This window comes from Equus caballus, chromosome 12 (assembly GCF_041296265.1).
Source record: "Equus caballus isolate H_3958 breed thoroughbred chromosome 12, TB-T2T, whole genome shotgun sequence".
NCBI classification, from domain to species: domain Eukaryota; kingdom Metazoa; phylum Chordata; class Mammalia; order Perissodactyla; family Equidae; genus Equus; species Equus caballus.
The window spans coordinates 17,491,422-17,512,284 of record NC_091695.1 but is presented as its reverse complement, the minus strand read 5'-3'; the positions used below and the strand labels follow the sequence as shown (position 1 = coordinate 17,512,284).

General features: G+C 40.0%; 1 protein-coding gene across 26 annotated transcripts in view; it reads right to left on the bottom strand.

Moving 5' to 3' along the window:
- The window catches only part of LOC138916635 (ubiquitin carboxyl-terminal hydrolase 25-like), a 156,186-nt gene extending 137,083 nt beyond the window's left edge, over nt 1-19,103 (bottom strand). For 17 of the 26 annotated variants that reach the window (XR_011423938.1, XR_011423937.1, XR_011423936.1 and 14 more), the window contains exon 1: nt 18,966-19,097. Coding sequence is in view for 18 of the 26 variants with exons in the window: in XM_070229602.1 (XP_070085703.1) it covers nt 18,966-19,010 (45 nt within the window). In the remaining 8 variants the exon portion in view is untranslated. Of the gene's footprint in view, nt 1-18,545; nt 18,860-18,965 lie in introns of those variants that run through there. The other 9 variants (XR_011423933.1, XM_070229597.1, XM_070229595.1 and 6 more) reach the window with 6 other exon arrangements.
- Nucleotides 19,104-20,863: the final 1,760 nt, after the last annotated feature.

Sequence of the window (20,863 nt, the reverse complement as noted above, 5' to 3'; positions counted from 1 at the left end):
CTGAAGATGTGCTCTTTTTTTTATATAAATGAAGCAGGTAGTTTTTTGTTTTTTTTTTAAGATTGGCACCTGAGCTAACAACTGTTGCCAATCTTCTTTTTTTTTTTTTCCTGCTTTGCTTTATCTTCCCAAACCCTCCATACATAGTTGTATACCTTAGTTGCATGTCCTTCTAGTTGTGGGATGTGGGACGGGGCCTCAATGTGGCCTGACGAGCGGTGCCATGTCTGCGCCCAGGATCTGAACCCTGGGCTGCCGCAGCGGAGCACCCAAACTTAACCACTCGGCCACGGAGCCAGCCCCAAGATATGCTTTTTTATACTTCACTATTTACATTTAGACTTAGAAATGCCAGAATTTCTGAATTTAAAAAACCTTTTCCTACCTTTTTACAGAATCCCAGAGCTACAAACAATCTTTAAGCATTCACATAATCCAAAAAAAAGAAAAAGGAAGAAAAGTAAAGAAACGAGATGCTTTACGGGAAGCAGGCAGCAAAGAGCAATGGACATAGTTGGTCCTCAGTAAATGTTTGTTTCCATCCTTCCTCACCTCAGAGTTCATACCCCACCTGCCACCTCAACCCTTCAACCAATCTAACATCCACATAATGTCCATGCCCCTAAGAGAATCCCCCATCCCTATTAACTAGTAGACAAAAGAATGCATCATAAGTAGAAACTCTACATGCAAAAAATATTGTTTCACTGCACTATAAGCTAAGTCCATACAGAGTTACACACATTTCCAGGCCAAATAAGAACCCAACATGATGAAACATGGTTTCTATGGGAACATGCATTTTGAGTTTCAAAAACCCAATTTGTAAAAGCTTTTGGAACAGTGTGCTTTTAAATTAGAGCGCCTATATTCTGGAAAACATGTGGGTAAAAAAAACTTTTGTGAATCAAATGACATCCTTGAACTATGACATCAGCAGTTTAGACAAAATACATTTAACTTGTTTTTGATGCTAATAATCTGACTGATTCCTACTATATCTCTCTTGTCCAATTAAATCTTTACATATCTCTAGTTTCCATACTTAAATTTTCATAATTAACTTACAGTCCAAAAATAAAATCCCTCTACTAATAAAACAAAATAAACTACAACACTATACGATTCCTAGCAGCTACATCTGTCACAAACAATTCCTTACAGCAAATATAGTTTTTGGTCATACTAATTACACACATAACACACCCTCCAGACTATCAGAAACTCCATTCATCTAGATAAAATGCTAGGTGTAAAAAAGCATATGCTCTATACCACTTTCTTTCCTGGACCCATAAAACAGCTACTGGCAGAAGTGTCCCCACCTCCAGCACCTCAGCAAACTTGCCCGCTATCCAGTGGGCTTCAATCACAACCTCTCCAACAAAACCTGAATCTGAGCCTCAGGGCTCGTGGAGGACCTCTCCAAAACTTACTCCTCCTTTTCTTCTCTAGAGTTTTCAGTCTTTAGTAGCCAATCACCGTTACTAGTGAATCGTATTAAACTTTCCCTGTCCAAATTATTGTGTGTTTTCCGTGTCCTAACTGGACCCTTACTGATCTAACTTCCTTACAAGCAATTTTTGTATTCTAACAATATATTCATGATGTAATTCTGTATTCTTAGGAGACTAAACATCAGAAAAAATTAGGAAGGAAAAAAGTTAACCATACCTGCAAAGTTCTATCCTAGAACTCTCATTTACTATGCACTTATTAAAAGTATATAAAGCACCAGAGATTTCATTATGTAGGCACAATTGATGGAAATTATTGGCCACTGGTGACTGAACTCAATCTCCAGCCCCTCTCCCCTCCCTGGACTGGGGAACCGGCTGAAAGTTCTAACCCTCTAATCACAGTGGTTGGTTTTTCTGAGGTCCAGCCCCTCTCCTGAAGCTATCTTGTCCTCCAACCAGAAGTTTTCTCATTAGCATACAAAAGACAGTAAATTTCAAGAGTTACAGGAGCCTTGTAACAGTGACCAGAAAAAAGGACTAAATAGTACACATTAGTGTACAGTTGGGCAAAATCCTCTAACACAAATCCTGTTTAATAACAAAGTGCTGAATATCTCGTGTAATTTATTGAGTATCGTACTGAAAGCGAAACACATAACGGTTTATGGGTTCAGGACTGTTGTAAGTGTTATCAGCCTCGTGATCGCGTGGCTGACTGGGAGCTGTGGCTCGCTGCCGCTGCCCAACGTCACAACAGAGGAGTGTACCACATACCGCTAGCCTGGGAAAAGATCAAAATTCAAAATTCAAAGCACAGTTTCTACTGAATGCATTATCAATTTCACACCAATGAAAGTCGAAAAATCCTAAGTAGAAACATAGTAAGTTGAGGATCATCTGTATCCCACTCTACACTAAACCACACAACCTGTTCAGTTCAACATTCTGCTTGAGAGATACAGCAATAATTACAGCACATTTACAGTAGTCTCCCCTTCCCTGTGAGAGATACGTTCCAAGACCCCCAGTGGATGCCTGAAACCACAGAGAGTAGCAAATCATATATATACTGGTTTTTTTCTATACATACATACCTATAATAAAGCTTAATTTATAAATTAGGCACAGTAAGAGATTAACAATAATAATAAAATAGAACAATTATAACAATATGGCATAATAAAAGTCACCCAAGATCTTAACAACCTCAGCATAAGATTTTTTTCTTTTCTTAAGTTGAGAAGTTTTACCTTTTCACTTAAAGCTTCCCTTTGGCATATCCGAATTGCATCCTCACTACTCTTGCGCTTTGGGGCCATTATTAAGTAAAATCATGGTTACTTGAAAACAAGGACTGTGATACCACAACCATCAATCTGATAACCCACAGCTACTAAGTGACTAGAGGTGGGTAGCATATACGGTGTGGATATGCTGGACAAAGGAATGACTCACATCTCAGGTGAAATGGAGTGAGACTTCATCAGGCTATTCAGAATGATGCACAATTTAAAACATGAATTGTTTATTTCTGGAATTTTCCACTTAATACTTTTGGACCACAGTTGACCGTGGATAACTGAAACAATGGAAAGCAAAACTGCGGATAAAATGGGACTACTATACTGAGGTATAGCAAAAAATTAAAAAAAGTTTTAAACTATGATCAAACCTGAAGGCACATCTGTGAAAACTACAACAAAAAGGCTGAGAACCCCACTCTAAGACAATGGCTGTCAACTGAGTACCAGAGTCAAAGACGTAAAGTGGATGACAACGGCAATAAAATCTACTCCCAAACTTTAACAATAACTATTACAAGAATATCCTGATGCACATGTATTAATTTCCTTGGCTGAAGTTGGAAGTGCCAAATTAGCTTCTGTAAAACACTACCATTCTGTTAAAATTAAGTTAACCTTATTCTTCCAAATTTTACTAATTTTTTAGTTTTGGTTATATCTAAGTTATTAGTTGGGTTTTGGTCTTGGTGCATAAGAGCTATATAATAAAACATAATAAATTTATGCCTCGTTTACGTTTACGCACACTTCAGTAAAACTATAATGAAAAATACTTTAATTCAAGGGAGAGTCCCTGAGACCTATTTTAAAAAGTCCCAATTCAAGGATAAAAAATATTGTCATCAGGTGGAGCATTAATGAGGAGGAGGAGAAATTTTTCAATACAGTTGCTGGTTCTCCAATCATGAATTTGGACACCTATGCAAACAATATGCCCAAACTTCAAATCCAAGTGGAATAAGACAAATACTGAAGGCAAAACAAGAAAAAGACTAGAGGACAATAAAAGAGAGTATCTTGGGGCCACCAGGTGGCATAGTGGTTAAGTTCAGCACTCTGCTTTGGTGGCCTGCAGTTCAGTGGTTCGAATCCCAAGCATGGACCCACACCCCATTCATCAAGCCAGGCTGTGGCAGCATTCCACAGACAAAACAGAAGATTGGCACAGACGTTAGCTCAGCAACAATCTTCCTCAAGCAAAAAGAGGAAGATTGGCAACATATGTTAGCTCAGGGCCAATCTTCCTCACCAAAAAAAAAAAAAGAGAGAGAGAGAGAGACCATCTTAATGAAAGAGTATGGAAGTTCAAATAATAAACAAAACTAATCACATATGAGACTAAATTGAAATGAACTTCTATTCATGAAAGAATAGCATAAAGGGAGTAAAAAGACACCCTGAAAATGGGAAAAGATATTTTCAAAATAGCTAAGTAGAAAATAAAAATTATCTGTAGACTAAAGAACTCCTTCAAATCAAAAAGGAAAAGGTAACACCACCCAAAAGAAAAAACAAACAAGAGAAACAAACGTAAATTTCACAAAAAAAATCTCAAAGGTCCATAAACACATAAAAAGATAACCAAATAGTTTACCAACAGTAGGATGGTTAAGTTCTGGTGCATCCAGAAGTAAAGATGAACTATAACACAAGGGTCATTTATTTCACGTAAACCTGAACTCTTCCACCTCAGAGCACACACAAAAACAGACTCCACATAAATTACAGACGTAAATGTAAAAACTAAAATGATAAAACATTTTAGAAGAAAACACAGGAAAAAAGCTTTTGCAAATTAAGTTTCAAAAATTTGTTAAAGCATTAACCGTAAAAAAAAAAAAGTGGTACAATGAACTGCACCAATGTTAAAAAACTCGACTTCATAGAAACTAATAAGAAAATGAAAAGAACCTACATGCTGAGAAAAAATAAATTTATAATTTATAACGACATATTCAGAATATATAAATCCCTGCAACTCAATAACAAGATATATCTATAGAAGATATAACAACGGTCAGTAAGGAAAAGACAAAGGCAGCAGGTTCCCAGTACCTCCCGGCCACACTCCCTGACCACCTCCCACCCTCGCTCCCCCTCGCCCCCACAGAAAGCCCCCTGAGGCCCTAAGACAGGCGGAAGAGGAGGAACAGAGGCACTGTTAGTCAGCCCCTCCCTGTGCACATTAAACCCAGAGAGCTCTACCCTCTCTTCCAGCAGTGCGAGGGGTATGAAGGGTCCCTGAGCACCACAGGCACAGCCAAGAATGCACAGAAGGGCATTCACTGCCATCCAAACACTGCAGACCCTGAGTTTAGAATTTGCCTGAGGCAACCCCCAAGATGGCCAAGTAAGCTAATGGCAACATCAATGTTCACAGGGCCCTAGCACCACACCTCCTCGCACGGGACCCCAGCCCTAGGCGGGCTACTCTGATCCCCACGTCCCCAGAAGCCTGGGCCCCTATCCAGCAAACATCACAGAAACCACAAAGCTGACTCCAGTCTGAGCTACGCCACCTTCATCTATCCAGCCACAGCCCCACAGCGCAGACGCAGTGAGCCTTCCCTCTGACACCAGCAGCAAGGACGGAAATACTGTCAGTTCTGTTAGTTCTGCAGTCTTATCACCGACTGGAAGTCCCCGCTCTACTGGGGAAGAAGCCCAAAAGTCAGTTCTGAGAACCTGAATGATGTGACCAGAATAGGCACAAACAGTGTCCACTGACCCCAGGAGGCCTGTGCAGAGAGCTGTTCCGTCCTCCAAAAACTGGGAATTTTAAACCCGAGGCAGTGGACTGGGCCGAAGCTGGGTACCTGAGGGTCACTGTAGATATTAAACCAATTTGCCGTTTCCTGTTTAACTTGAGGGGGTGACTCAGGGGTCTCGAAGATTGGTGAGTTCGTTTTGTAGAAGAAGGAGAATGCACTCAGCAGCCATGGAATTGCGGAAGTCAGATTGTCCAGGGGCTTTCCCACCTTCTCATTTTGGCCAATTCGAATAAAATCTGTCTCCATCTACAAACACCAATGTCTCAGTGTTTGGCTTGCTGTGCATCGGGCACGCGAACTTGAGATTAAGAGGTGTGGTATCACTTCTGGTTTCCTTTCAATCCTCTTCCTTGGCCTTGTTCTGCCCCAGAGGCTTTCTGTAAGGCCTAATGGGAAGAGTGGGGCCTACTTGATGAGAAACGCAGACCAGCTCAGATGCTTCAGTGGAGGACACAGCAAGCCCCACACCTCCAGCCCAAACTCGCTTCTGTAGCTCCACCTCAAAGAAATCAAACATTTGATCTTGCATGTATTCTGGCATGAATTATAACACACCAACTTGTGTATATGTGAGTGGTTCTCACGTTACTGTTACCATAGTAACAGATCCTGGCCACTGATGGTTCTTCATTCCTGGTCCCTCTCTCCCTACTCCTCTACATCCTTCCTGCTTCTCTGAGGACTTAGCTCTCAGCTGGAAGTCAATCCTGCCCTCAGGCCTAGCGTAGCTCGCCCACCCCACCCACTTCCAGGCTGAACAGCACCAATAAAAACCAGCAAACAGGAAGTGTTTTCCTTTCCAGTTCAAAACGAGCTCCTCTTCTTTCTGATTCTCACATGGACCAGAAACTAAGAAAAGTCTTTCTTTGCCCAATTGCTTACCTCTCCACACTTCCTCCCACCTGCCATTGGTCCTCCAGGCCCTTTCCAAACTTCCAAACCAACTACAGTGTGAAAGTATTTTGTACCCTGTGAACAAAGTATACATCATAGAGATTTCTCTTATGCGCACAATTAAGTATCTAAGAGATTAACTCAATGCTAGTTTGAGGTATGAAGAAGAGAAAGGCCTTCCTTCTTCAGCAGTGAGCCTTTTTATCACGTATTAGTTTACAAAAAATAAAATGAAGAAAAAGCTGTGCAATTTCATTTTGTTTCGAGAGCATATCAGTACTTGCTCCTAAAATGTTTTAACTAGCAATATCTTCAACTTTTTTGCCATTTTCAGACTTGGAAGAACAACTAGCTATTGTTATTGCTAATCCTTTAAGAACATAAAACTGGAAAACGTATGAGAAGCAATATTTAAAAATCATCCAAAAATGGCCAATAAGCACCTGAAAAGACTTTAAAACCATGAGCCATTAAAGAAATACCAATTAATATCACAATGAGGTACCACTATATACTCGCTAAGATGGCTAAAACATAAAAGTTGACAATATCAAGTGCTGCCAAAAATGTTGACCAACCAGAACTCTCATACATTGCTGATGGGAATGGACAGTGATACCACCACTTTAAATAACCATTTAGCAATATTTTACAACAATTCCACTGCTATGTATTTGCCCAAGAGAAATGCAAATATGTCTACTCAAGACTTGCTTACACACATACACGTGGCAATATTATTCATAAAAGCCACAAACTGGAAACAACTCAAAAGTTCACCAATAGGTACATATTTACACAAGTTTCAAAATATTCATATAATAAAATGTTACTCAGCAATAAAAAGGAACAAACTACTAACACATGCAATAACATGGCTGAATCTCAAAACCAGTTTCCTGAGCAGAAATGTCAAATGCAAAAAAAAAAAAAAAAAAAGGAATTTTTATGATTCCGTTTATGTGAAGACCTAAAACAGCCAAAAGCGATCTACTGTGATAGAAATCCAATAAGTGGTTATCTGGAAAGGGAGGGTGGCGATACTAAATGGGAAAAGTGATGCAAGAAAATCTTCTGGAGTGTCAAAAATGTTCCATATGCCAAAATTCATCTAATTAAAACAGTTTCAATGGGTGTTTTCATTTTATATTTTCTAAATTACACTATGGTAACATCAACCTGGAAAAGTCAAGATAGCAGCTAGAGGGATGTGGAAGGAAGGGACAGTTCGGATGAGGCACAAAGAAAACTTCTGTAATAATAAGATGTTCTATTTCACATCTAAGGTGGTACAAAGGGCAGTAATCTTATTACGTATCTCTGAGGTATACATAAGTTCTCATACGCTATGTTTCTCACACACAAAAAAATCTTTCAAAAATGATTCACACACACAGACCCCAAAAAGAAAAGAAACAGGGAGACTGCAACCTTAGCATGTACAATAGCTTCCCAACTCCCTGACATATGATTCAATGAATAAAAAGACAACTAACTTTGCCCTATTTGGGTTCAGGGTTCCAGTGTCCCCTGGGCACCTGAAGCTTTGGGTTTCCAAGAGATGGTGGCCATGATAGCCTGATGGAGGCGGCATTTCCCTTACAACAGAAAAGCAGGTCAGTGTAAGTACACTGATGGGGACAAACACTCGAAATGTAAGAAAGCCAATGTGTTCAAAGAGACTCTGCTTGTGTGTTAAATTGGGTGTACTGTAATAATTCAACCTCTGCAATCAATTCACACAAGTGCTAAGGCACTCTCATCTTCAAGAATACTTTCAACTAGTGCTCCTCAAACTTTAAGTGCAGAAGAATCACTGATTCTTGTTAAGAAAGTAGTCCAACCATCAGAGTCTTGAAACAACAGGTCTGGGGTGAGGCACAGAATTCTACAGTTGTAGCAAGCACTAGAGGAAATGAAGATAGTCCACAAATCACACTGTAAGAATAAGCTCTGATCTACACCTGTTTGAACAAGGCTAAGGAAACAAGGAAAACATACATTTTAAAATATTCAGTGGCTCGAAAGACCAAGACTATAAACAAAGCAGATAAACTGTATTAAAATAGTTAGTAAAGGAGGTAAAAAGAGAGAGAAAACTTAGAAAAATTACTTACACAAGTTTGCCAAAATAAACGCAAGAGGTCATTTCATAAATTCAACTTTCACATCATCTACTTACCCACACTGCATAGTGACATTCCAAAACTGGCTTTCAGAGGCCAGATTTGGTCTTTCATAAACAGGCATACCTCCAAGATATTGTGCGTCTGGATCCAGACCACTGCAACAAGCAAATACTGCAATAAAGCAAGTCACACGAACTTTTTGGTTTCCCAGTGAATATCAAAGTTATGTTTACAGTATACTGTAGTCTATTAAGTGTACAAGAGCATTATGTCTAAAAACACAATGTACATATCTTAATTAAAAAATATTTTATTGCTAAAAATGCTAACCATTATCTGAGCCTTCAATGAGTCATAATATTTTTGCTGGTTGAGGGTCTTGTAAAAAATACAGTATTTGAGGGCCAACCCAGTGGCATAGTGGTTAAGTACGCACACTCTGCTCTGCGGCCCAGGGTTCACGGGTTCAGATCCCAAGCACAGACCTGCACATCGCTCATCAAGCCATGCTGTGGCGGCATCCCACATACAAAACAGAGGAAGACTGGCACAGATGTTAGCTCAGCGACAATCTTCCTCAAGCAAAAAGAGAAGACTGGCAACAGATGTTAGTTCAGGGCCAATCTTCCTCACTTAAAAAAAAAAAAAAGAAAAAGAAAAAACCCCCTGCAATATTTGTGAGGTACAATAAGGCAGAGCACAGTAAAATGAGGTATGCCTGTATAATACAAATCAACAATTATTATGAGCTATGTCACCATACTCATCACTTATATTTGCAGGAAAAACGCAGGCCACTGCTGCAAGTCAGTGCTCATGGTGTCAGGGACTCACTGCTCCAAGGAACTCAACGGTGGGGTCAGAAGCATTTAACTGTTAAGAGATGCAATCACCAACCAACCTGAAGCAGACTGAGCCCCAGCACAAGGGCGAGGCCTATGACCTTTGCCTCATTTTTAATGCTAAAATATCCACTCTGGGAGGAGCTTAGGCCTTACTGACTTAACCTGCAGTGTATGTGGAAGCATGTTTTCCAACTGAGCCTGCGCAAGCGAATACCCACCTCTCTGTTTTGAATATTCATTCCCATCCAAAATAAAAGGCCCCTGCTTCCCTTTGTTGGGGATGCCATGACTTTGGAAATGATTCTGCGTGGCCTCCTCTTTGCTGCAAACATGCCCTACTTTGTGTGACAACTGCTTCTGGTGGGGGTCTGATTCAACTCGCCAGGAAGGAACCCACTTTGGTTTCAGTAAAAATGGTAGTTCTGTGACATTAGAGAGTAAGTGTGTGTGTAGTGTCAGGGGAAAGACTCTTGTAACCACTCTTACACTAAGCATATCAGGGCAGAAATGAACGATTGTGAAGTGGTCGCTGGGAAAAGAGAGAAAGGACTGCCCATGATAAGAAAGAAATGCAATGCCTGACTTTAGAGGCCCTAGGATGACAGAGAAATGGCTGACAAACCAGCTATTTCCACACCAGGATGCCTAGAGCGAAAATTTTCACAAGAGTCACCAGCACTCAAAGGAAAAAGTACATGCAAGCATCAGAATTTAAAATACTACATATCTTTTAGTTCTTTAGAAATAGAACCCTCTTTATAACATACGAGTTTGTACAACTAACACGTGTAAATACTTTAGAAATGCCTTAGGTACCAAAGTAAGGAACTGTCCTTTAAAATCAGCAATAAGACAATATCTACTATTACTGCTTCTAGTCAGTATTATTACTTCTTAGATGTCTCATCTAGCACAACAAGAAAAAAATGAAATTACAAGCATAAAAATTGGAAATAAATAAAACTCTCATGATTTACTCACAGTATGATCTTTTACAGAGAAAATCCAAAATCATCTCTGGAAAAGTGTTAAAATAGAAAAATTTAGCAAGGTGGCTTGATATAAGAGCAACATACAAAAGCCAGTTGCATCTGTACACACCAGTAACCAATAACAAATATTTTAAAATGCTACATATAATTGTTATAAGAAATTAGCAACTATCTAGGACAAATGATGTGTTAGAATTCTACAGTTAAAATTAAAACTGAATAACAGAAATGAAGAAGATCGAAATAAAGGAAAAAGTATACTCTGTTCACAAATAGGAAGACTCAATATTGTAGAGACGTTAATGATCCCAAATTGGTCTAAGATTCAATGGAATTAATAAAAAACTCCAACAAGAGTTTTTCAGAGAACTTGGTAAGATTATTCTAAAATTTCCAAGGAAGAATGAAGTGCCATGAAACCTTGGAAGAGGAGGAGCCCACTTACTTTTCCAGTAGTAGAGATCATTACGAAGCTACAGCAATGAAGACAGGATGCTATTCACAAAATGGATGATGGAACAAAACTGAGACAACAGGGGGAAAAAAGAACACTTTACATAAAGCTTCTGTATATGACAGAGATGGCACATCAGTTCATTGGGGGAGAGCATTAACTTTTCAATAAGCTACGACTAACAACAATAAATCATATACATAATAAAAATTAAACTGGATGCCTATCTCACACCAAGTACAAAAAATAAGTAAAGATGGAATAAGGTTTAAGTGTTGCAAACATATCTTTAAACTTCTTAGTAGAAAACAGAGGTGAATATCTTTTAGATATAGAGGTAGAAAAACGTTCCTAAAGTTAAAACAACTAAAATTAAAAATATATACCTTCAAGAACTCATATAGAGATGCAGTAAAAAGAAACCAAAGGGAGAATGAACGCAGGATTCAAGATGATTACAATCTCAAATTAAAAGAGAGGGATGGGATAAGGGGACTATGATTAGATATAGATTACCTTCAAAGTTGCAGCTTTTGTTTTAAGTAGGGGGTTCATGTGTGTTTATTATTAAAAATTGATAAGAAATTTCATAAATAAACATTTTCATGGACAGCTATTATGAACCAATGTTTATAATTCTATTATTATTATTATGCACTTTAGAACCAACTAAAAATGTATACTATTAAAACAAACCCCCAAAAGATCTGACCACCTATGGAGGCAGTAAATATAGAACTAGCATAGATGATCAAACTGAAAAGTTATCTGAGCATATAGGACAAAAAGGGAGAGAAAGAAATTATAAAATAAAATTTGAAGCAAGGAAAAGACATGAATGGTATCTAATATTCAAATAATGCAGTTATAGAAGGAAAAAAAAGAATACAGTAGAAGCAATAATTTTACTGAGAAGAACACTAACATTTTCAGATCAAAAGTCCTAGGCAGAACTGTTAAAAAGATAAACACACACCACACACACACACACACACACACAGTGAAATTTCTGGATTCCAAAACCAAAGGGGAAATGATACAAGCTTACACAAAGAGTCAACAACAATAAAAACAAAGAGTAACATGAAACAGTATTATACTATACAGAAAAACATACAGTTAAAATAAAATAATTTTTAAAAACTAACTGCTAATGTGTAACACAATTAAGTAATATTTTTGACATAAGGTATACACTAAGAAATTTAAAATGTCATCATTCAGAGAACAGATGAGTGGTTACCAGAGGAGAAGGGGGTGGGAGGAGGGCCAAAGGGGGAAAGGGACATGCACATATGGTGATGGATAAAAACTGGACTGTTGGCAGTGAACGCAATGCAGTCTATACAGAAACAGAAACAGAGTGATGTGTACCTGAAATTTACACTATGTTGTAAGCCAATATGACCTCAACAAAAGAATTGTGTTTTTAAGAAGTCATCATTCAGAATCACATTCAATATTATCCCAACAAAATCAGGAATGCTGTAAATAAAAATAAGCTAAAAAGTTTTATCTTACTGAGAGTAGAGGGAAGGAGGGAAAGCTAATTATCAATTTTTGACTCTACCAGAAAAATACGTTTAGATATATTTGTTTAAAATTAAAAGAGCAGAAATGAGAAAGCGATTTCCAAATCATTACAGGCTGTAAAAAAGAAAGGGTAAGGGAGGTGACACAAGGAAAATCTGATCAATCCATGAAAACTGAGCAGGCTGGTTCAGATCCTGGGCACAGACATGGCATCGCTCGTCAGGCCATGCTGAGGCGGTGTCCCACATGCCACAACTAGAAGGACCCATAACTAAAATATATAACTATGTACTGGGGGGATTTGGGGAGAAAAAGCAGGGGGGAAAACAAAGAAGACTGGCAACAGTTGTTAGCTCAGGTGCCAATCTTTAAAAAACAAAAAAACTGAGTAGGGAAAACAAGACTAATAAACAGAAACTCAGATGACAATAAAAAAATTTATCAATTATCACCATATATGTAAAGGATGAAATTCTACTAAAACACCAGCAAAGACACACACATTTGGATTAGATCCATGAGAAATACAAAGAGAATTTGATGAAATTATATTAAAAGGAGAGATATCACATCCCTCAGAATTTAAGAGATAAAGGAAAAAAACATGAAATATTCAAATCACACTGTGTTCATTTAATATACAAATAAAGAACTCTATAACTTTTTCTTTTAAGATTTTATTTTTATTTTTCCTTTTTCTCCCAAAGTCCCCCAGTACATAGTTGTGTATTTGTAGTTTTGGGTCTTTCTAGTTGTGACATGTGGGATGCCACCCCAGCAAGGCTCGACAAGCAATGCCATGTCCGCACCTAGGATTCAAACTGGCAAAACCCTGGGCTGCTGAAGCAGAGCTCTCGAACTCAACCACTAGGCCACGGGGCTGGCCCCAAACTCTACAACTTTCAAAGAATACCCATCCTTTTCATATGCTCCTTAAAACTTCGTGTACATAAGAAAATCTTTTTCTGTGTGTGTGAGGAAGATTGGCCCTGAGCTAACATCTGTGCCGATCTTTCTCTATTTTGTATGTGGGACACTGCCACAGGCTGGCTTGATGAGCAGTGTGCAGGTGCATGCCCAGGATCCAAACCCACGAACGCTGTGCCACCAAAGCAGAGCGCACAAACTTACCACTACGCCCCCGGTGCTGGCCCCAAGAAAATCTGAATAAATTTCTAAAACTATTATAAATCATGTTCTCTAAACACAGTATATGGAAACTAAAAGTTAACAATTTTAAAAATGCAACATCTTGGAAAGTAAACCAAAAAAAAAATCTTTTAAAGAGTGAACAAAAAATAAATTCAAATTCAAAACAAAACTGATGAAAATCCACAGCCCAAAATGTTTTTCATTAAACATGATTGGAAATTCACTAAACGTTGAATATAAGTATAAAAAGAATAATAACCATCAAAAAGAGTAGAAAGGTGGAATTACTAAAGAAAAATAAAAATAAATTAGAAGACAAAAGTTATAAATAAAAGAGCTGAATTTTGCAAAGACCAATAAAATAGATCAACTTCTGGCAAACACCACTGAGAAGAGAACAAAACTAACAGGAATGAGAAAGAGATCTATCTATATACCCACAGATTTAAGAGAAAACATCAGATCCATATACATATCTATATGGAGAGAAAGCTAAATGAAATAAAATCCACATCTAAAAAACAATTTTAAAATTGACACTGGAAGAGGTAGAAAACCTAAAAAAAAGATAAAATTTGGAAAGTTCATCTAAAATTTGCTCTAAATAAAAGTCAGCCTGATATAGTCATATTCATCAACCTTTCAAAGTAGCAAGTACTTAGATTGACAAAAAATGCTTAAATGTCCCCAATTTTGAATGGTTTAACCCAATCCTACGTTAAACAATTCCAAAAACATAGGAAAACACGAAAAGCTTTCTAATAATTTTATGAGATAATTTTACCTTGTTACCCACTTACACAAAAGCAAACCGTGTAACCAATCTCATTTAAGAATACAGATATTAAATTCCAGATTAAAATTTAGTATATTGAATTTGGAGGCATCACGACTACATGAGATTTTACCAGAATGCAATCCATCATAATGGGGGGCTCGAGAGTCTCACAGCCCTGAGTTAAATCCCACCCTTCACACACACCAGCAGTGAAATGTTGCTTTAGCTCTTAGCTTCTCTAGTAGTTTCCTCAATCACAATATGAAGGGAAAAAATAGTGCTCACCCAATAAGGCAGTTAGGAAGATGAAATGAAAAACTGTCTAAAAAACTCTCAGCACAATTCCTTAACATCGCACAGTCAATATCCCATAAACGTTATCTATTACAATTGTTGCTCTTATTACAATTCCTTAACCTAGTACATAGTAAATAGCTCATAAATGCTATCTATTACAATTGTTGTTCTTATTGACACATAAAACACCAAATCAGTCGTTGCAACAACAAAAGAAGACATTTGATAAAGAGTCAACATCTAAATCTGATTTCAAAATATTTTTAAAACTTAGGACTATAGGGAAATTTCCATATCATAATGAAACAATACATACAGACACTAACATCAATCCTAGGAGTATTCTGCAATCTTAGCTAAAGCAATAAAATAGTAAATGAAAACATAAATCTGAATATTGACAAGGAAGAGGTCAGAATGATAATTATTCACAAATGATATGGACTGTATACACAGAAAAGTAAAGAAAACTCACAGAATATTTATCAGATCTGATGAGAATTCATTAAGGCAGCTGGATACAATGTTAGTATACAAATCAAAATGAGGTGAGAAAGGGAAGGAATAGGTGGGAATAAGCAGCTGGCTCCCCATCTCTCTGCCCAAACGAAGGCATATGCTGATAACAAGATAACCAACTATTTAGTACTAAGGAATATCAGTTGTATATAATGTTTACAGCAATTTACAAAATGTTAACTGTCCCTTGAAAGGCTCTACTTTATTTCTATAACTTTAGATGATAACCTCAATTAGAAAATACTCCATTATTTTAACTAAGAAATTTACTCTGAATCCAGTTTGTATTATTTTTCAAGTTTTGTTTTAAACTCTTAATTTGGTTAATCTGTGATTGGTTAATCCTGCCCACCTAACCCCTCCCTCCCCCCCCCCCCCCCGTAATTAACTGAAAATTGTTGATCCATAAAATTCCTTCTGTTGCCATCCCCTACTATTTTTTTTTAAACTCCCTGTCTGGAATAAATGTATGCTTAGCTCCACCGAACACGCAGATCTAAAAAAGTTGCTAATGTCTAATCATACTAACTTTAAGGCTTTAAAAGAAGATTCAGAGGCATTTAATGACTTGTCCAAGGTCACAGAAAGGTGATACAGATCCAACCATCTTTTCACTACACTGCCTAAATTCCAACAGCTGTCCGCAGTCTTGAGCTTTCACTGTTTCTCAATAATCTTAAATCTGAGATTCAGTTAGGGAACTAAAATAACTACTGCACTTCTCATTCTTCTTAGAAAACATTCACACACTGCTTCACTCATCAAATATTTACTGAAACGTACTATGTGCAAGGAACCAGGGTGAAACAAAACAGGCAAAATACCTGCCCTTAGGAACTTTATATTTTATTCAACTCAGAAAGATACATTTAATGTAAATGGTATCCAGCTCACTTCACTCTATAAAGTAATTTGGTCCCTGGGACGAAGCCATCTATTGCTGCCCTAAAGAATCCTCTTTGGGACCTGAATCTAGGTATCAAATTTCTGAGATCTAAAGATCCTGCACTTAGGTAAATATCAAGCTCAAAGGCTGAAGACATGTTCAAGACCAAAATTCTGACAGGATTTAACTGCAGCTAATCTCCCCCCAACTCCACCTCACTTGTATCCTTTAAACCTCAGAAAAGCAGCTCTCTGCAGTTTTATTACATGTCACAACGCCCGGCCACGGCCAAACTTCAGCCATCACGCAAAGAACACATCAGAGGAAAAGACAGCCCCTCTCCTTACAAATATACTGTGACAAGCTACCTTGCAGGTGAAAAGGGATCTATGAAAGTTCTGTGGCACGCTTTTTTTAAATAAAGGATTATTATATTATTTTATGAAAGAGTCATCCTTCTGGAAGGAAAAAAAAAGAATCTTGAAAATATAGGGAAGCGTTCCAATCCCCAGAACACAGCTATTCACATAAAACTAATGTTGTACACATACATACACACACACAATTATTTTGAGGAGAGCAGAAAATAGGCTCAATTTTGGTTATGCAATATGCACTAGTTACCTCATTTGACTGACAATTCATAAAGTTTCTAAGTGAAAACAGAGAGTTTCACTTTTGTCTCTTCTAAAGTTTGAAGTTTACTTTCTAGTTACTAGCTTAAGTCCACTTCCTAGTTACTAGCTTGGTGGATTTAAATCTACCAATTTATTTGAAGTAGATGGCTTAAAGTATTTATACCCATACAAATATTTTTTAAATAGTTCCAATATGAGTAAAAATATAATACTATGTTAATATGGAAAGCAAACAAATACATTGTTTCTTTTTAAAAAACACATGAATACCTTGATGGAAGTATAAAAATACACGCATTATACTGCTCCAAAAATATTTCACCCCTCGGGCTGGCCCCATGGGGTAGTGGTTAAGTTCCGGCTCCACTTCCTTCTGTGGCCAGGCGTTTGCAGGTTCCTATGTGGTCGGCGACCTAGCACCGGTGGTCAGGCACACTGTGGTGGCATCTCACATGACAGAGAAAGACTGGCACAGATGTTAGCTCAGCGACAATCTTCCTCAAGCAAAAGAAGGAAGACTGGCAACAGATGTTAGCTCGGGGCCAATCTTCCTCACCAAAAAAATTTCCCCAATACCAGTGAGACGATCTGACACACACACTGAAAACAGCAGCACAATGGTAATACTTTGGATTAACAACTACTGCCTTTGTGTAAGGAGGAGTTCATTAAACTTGAAGGCCAAGACCACTTTCAGTAATTTGATTCTCGATCCTACAATTTTATGCCTAAACTTCTGAAGCAGGCAGATCTGCATTATCTGATTCTATGTTAAAGAAGTACTCTAGTCAAAACCAATTTTAAAAACTCACAAACTTCTTTCCACTGTTCACATTTAAGAGATGTGAAAAATATGAGCTACTTTTCCCACTTTGAAACAAATTGGCTGTGTTGAATAAATACTCAACACTAAAGAGAACTATAAACAAAAATGATACCAAATCTATTAAATATTGCTTAGTATACATATGACCACGAGATCCTGCTTTAAGTACTAACACTTTATCACATACTCAACATCAAAAACTAAAGTTTAAGGTATTCAAAGTAGAATAGAGGGGATTAGCAGATAAACTGTTCTAACTCCCAATATTAAATCCAAAATTATTTCCCTGTAAATAAACTGCAGCCTGCAATAATCTTCTAAATTTAACCAGTAACAGTTAACTAACACACAAGAGCTCCAAAATCAACTTTCCCAAAGTGCCTAAAATAACAATGCACTATCCTTGCTTTCCAAAATTCTTGAGCATCTTCAATTACCTCAAGTACTACCATAAAATTCTAAAAATAATCTCAAAGCAGAAATTTAGCAGGCTGTGAGTATATACACAGTCCATTTTAGGACAGCAGACCCTATTCGAAAACCAAGCACAGGTAGGAGATAACTATGCCAAAACTACAACAGGGTGGGGCGTTCGTTACTCACCCTGATAAACCAACACAGCTTCGGGAGCTGCTCACAATAAACTCCAGTTACCCCCGTAACCCCAACACGACTAAAGCAATGTTATCCTTTTGCCCAAAATGCTTTTCACCCGAAAGACAAATAAGTCATAGCCAACTACTCTTCAGGATATGGTGCAAGCCATGATAGTGCACTTCACATCCTGAAAGCAAAATCCAGAACAAAATGAGCATTTCTCATTACTCACTATAAAAGATTTGAAGCTTCAAAAACAGATTTTTTTTTTTTTAACTTAGGTGAGTGACCATTTGAATGAGTGGCTGAGTCAAGAGCAAAGGGTAAACGATGGAACAAGGTCAAACTCAGGGGACAAAAGATTCCTGGAGTAAACATGGCCAGAAAGGTTTCCCTTCTTAAGGACAGTTTCTATACTCAAGAAAGAGGAAAAGGAACCAACTGAACCCTTTACTTCCACAGAGAGTCACCTGGTAAACGGACCTGCCCCGCCAGGCAGGCAATTCGGTCCTGCTGGAGACCCTTTTGCAAAGAGCAGGCCCAGAAGGCTCCCACCTTCAAAACACAAACCGTGCTCATCAGGGATGACCAGTGGCTATTCTATTGTTTTAAAAAGGAAGGAGGAGGAGAAAGTTAAATTAAGCAGCCAGATAGAGGAGTGTAGGAATGTAAGGGTCGCTCCCAATAAAGACCCGGCACCGTCTGCTCCAGGAAAACAATCGGCCAGAAGGGAGCGGATGGAAGCCCGCTAAGTGCACCCCGCTTCCCACACGCAGCCCGCCCTGGGAACGACGCCCCAAAGGCGGCGGGGCGGGGGGCGCGGGGAGGAGGCCCTGGCGGCGGGGCCGGGGCCGGGGCGGGGGCCGGGGCCGGGGCGGGGGCCGCCTCACCTTCTGCGCCGCGCTCTGCTGCAGCACGTTCTGCTCCACGGTCATGGCCCCCGCGGCGCCGGCGGCCGGCTTCTCGCGCCTCCGCCGGCCCTGGCTGCCGCGCTCCGCCGAGCTCCAATGCGCGGCGCGGACGGCCAGGCAGGACAGCGCCCCCGCCAGCCAGGCGCGAAGACGATGGCGGCCGGCGTGCGCGGGCACCGCGGGCGGGCGGCGAGGCGCCGACAGCGAGAGCCACGGCGGCGGCCCCACGACTCCGCGCGGCCCGCCTCAGAGCGGCTCGCTGGCCGCGGCCCGGGCCAGGAGCGGACGGACGGCGGACGCCGGCGGGGAGCGAGCAGGGCGGGCCGCGTCAGGCACGCGCTCCTTCGCCGGCGGCTCGCGGGCCACTGCGGGGCAGGGAGAGGGGACGCAGAGAGCGGCCGGCCGGAATGGCGCTGCCTCCTGCCGCCGCGACTCCTCCTCCCTCCCAACCGCCGGCTCCGCCCCCACCGAGCCCCGCCCCCCCCCGCCGAGCCCCGCCGAGCCCCGCCGAGCCCCGCCGAGCCCGCCCGCCGGCCGCCCTAACCCTACATTGTGACCCGCGGGGCGGGGAGGCGGGGCGGGGCCGCCTCGGAGCCCCGCCCCCCGCTGGGGGCTCCGCCCCTGCGCCGCGCGGGGCCGGGCGCTCCAGCGGTGGGGCTAGGGCGCGCCCCGCGGGTCCGGCCTCGGAGGCCCCCCTGCGGCAGGTTGCACGACGCCTGCGCTTGACTCCGCGAAGCTCCAACCCGAGGCTGGAGGGCAGCTTCTTCCCCGTGCCCAGGACTTGTGGGATCGCTGGCTTTCCGAACTCCTCCGCGACAAAATGTTTCCCTTCAGGCCCTGTAAGGTCCCCAGACCGCGCTGGGTCCGGAACGCCGGCTCGTCTCTGAGTCCTCTCCCCTCGCTTTTCTAGGAATTTCACAAGCCATCAACTTGCCTGACAGGAAAAGTCAAGTGCGATTTAGGCAAAGGGCTGTCCGAAGTTCTTATGCTGAAACGTACTTTTTTCCTTAACTAATTATTACATAAATGAATATTGACATTCTCCGTCTACTTCATTCATTCAAACATGTGCCAGTCACTGCTAGGCTCTGGGGAAATAAGATTTATTTCCCGGAGATTTGATACAAGTGAAATACGGTCTATACAACAGGCAACATTACAAAGTTTCACTGCCTAGATGGTACAGAATTCTAATTCCCAGTTGCCAATTATCAGTTAACCACCCCGCATGGAATATTTGACTCTATATGGAATTATAGAGAAAACCTAACCTTAAGAAACCAATCTCTGGCCTCAAAAATATCTCGAGTTTCACAGCTAGTCCGGGGATAGGAGGTGAGGGTGCGGCTGTGGGAGAGGCGGAATAATCAGTGCACATTGTTACAAATACAATATCACATATGCTAATCCAGGTATATTTTTTAATCTGATGACAAGAAAAGCAAGCTAAGAAAATGATCATTGAAATATTGTCTGGCTTTATTTAATCTTCATGGATCATTGTAACTCAAGGCTTTGTAACAAATCTGTGCTCTTTACGGCCGTCTTGACTGTGTACCCTAGATATCTTCAACCACCTTTTAAGACCTTTTTCATTTGATTTTAACAAATTGCAAATTTTATTTTATCGATACCTTATGCCTTTGCTAGAAGAATTTGTAAAGTTGTGAAATGGTTGGAAACCCAGAATTTTAGGAATAATGCAACACTCGTGATAGAATGCACAAATTTTTATGAGAGCACTGAGACCCAAAGAGGGCGACTTGTCAAAGGGAGCATACCAGAGTCCACTTTTTCTCATTTATAGCCCAAAGTTCTTTCCAACATATCGCTTCACGTTTCTCTGTATTTTAGGTTTTAAAAAAAAGATCTATCCA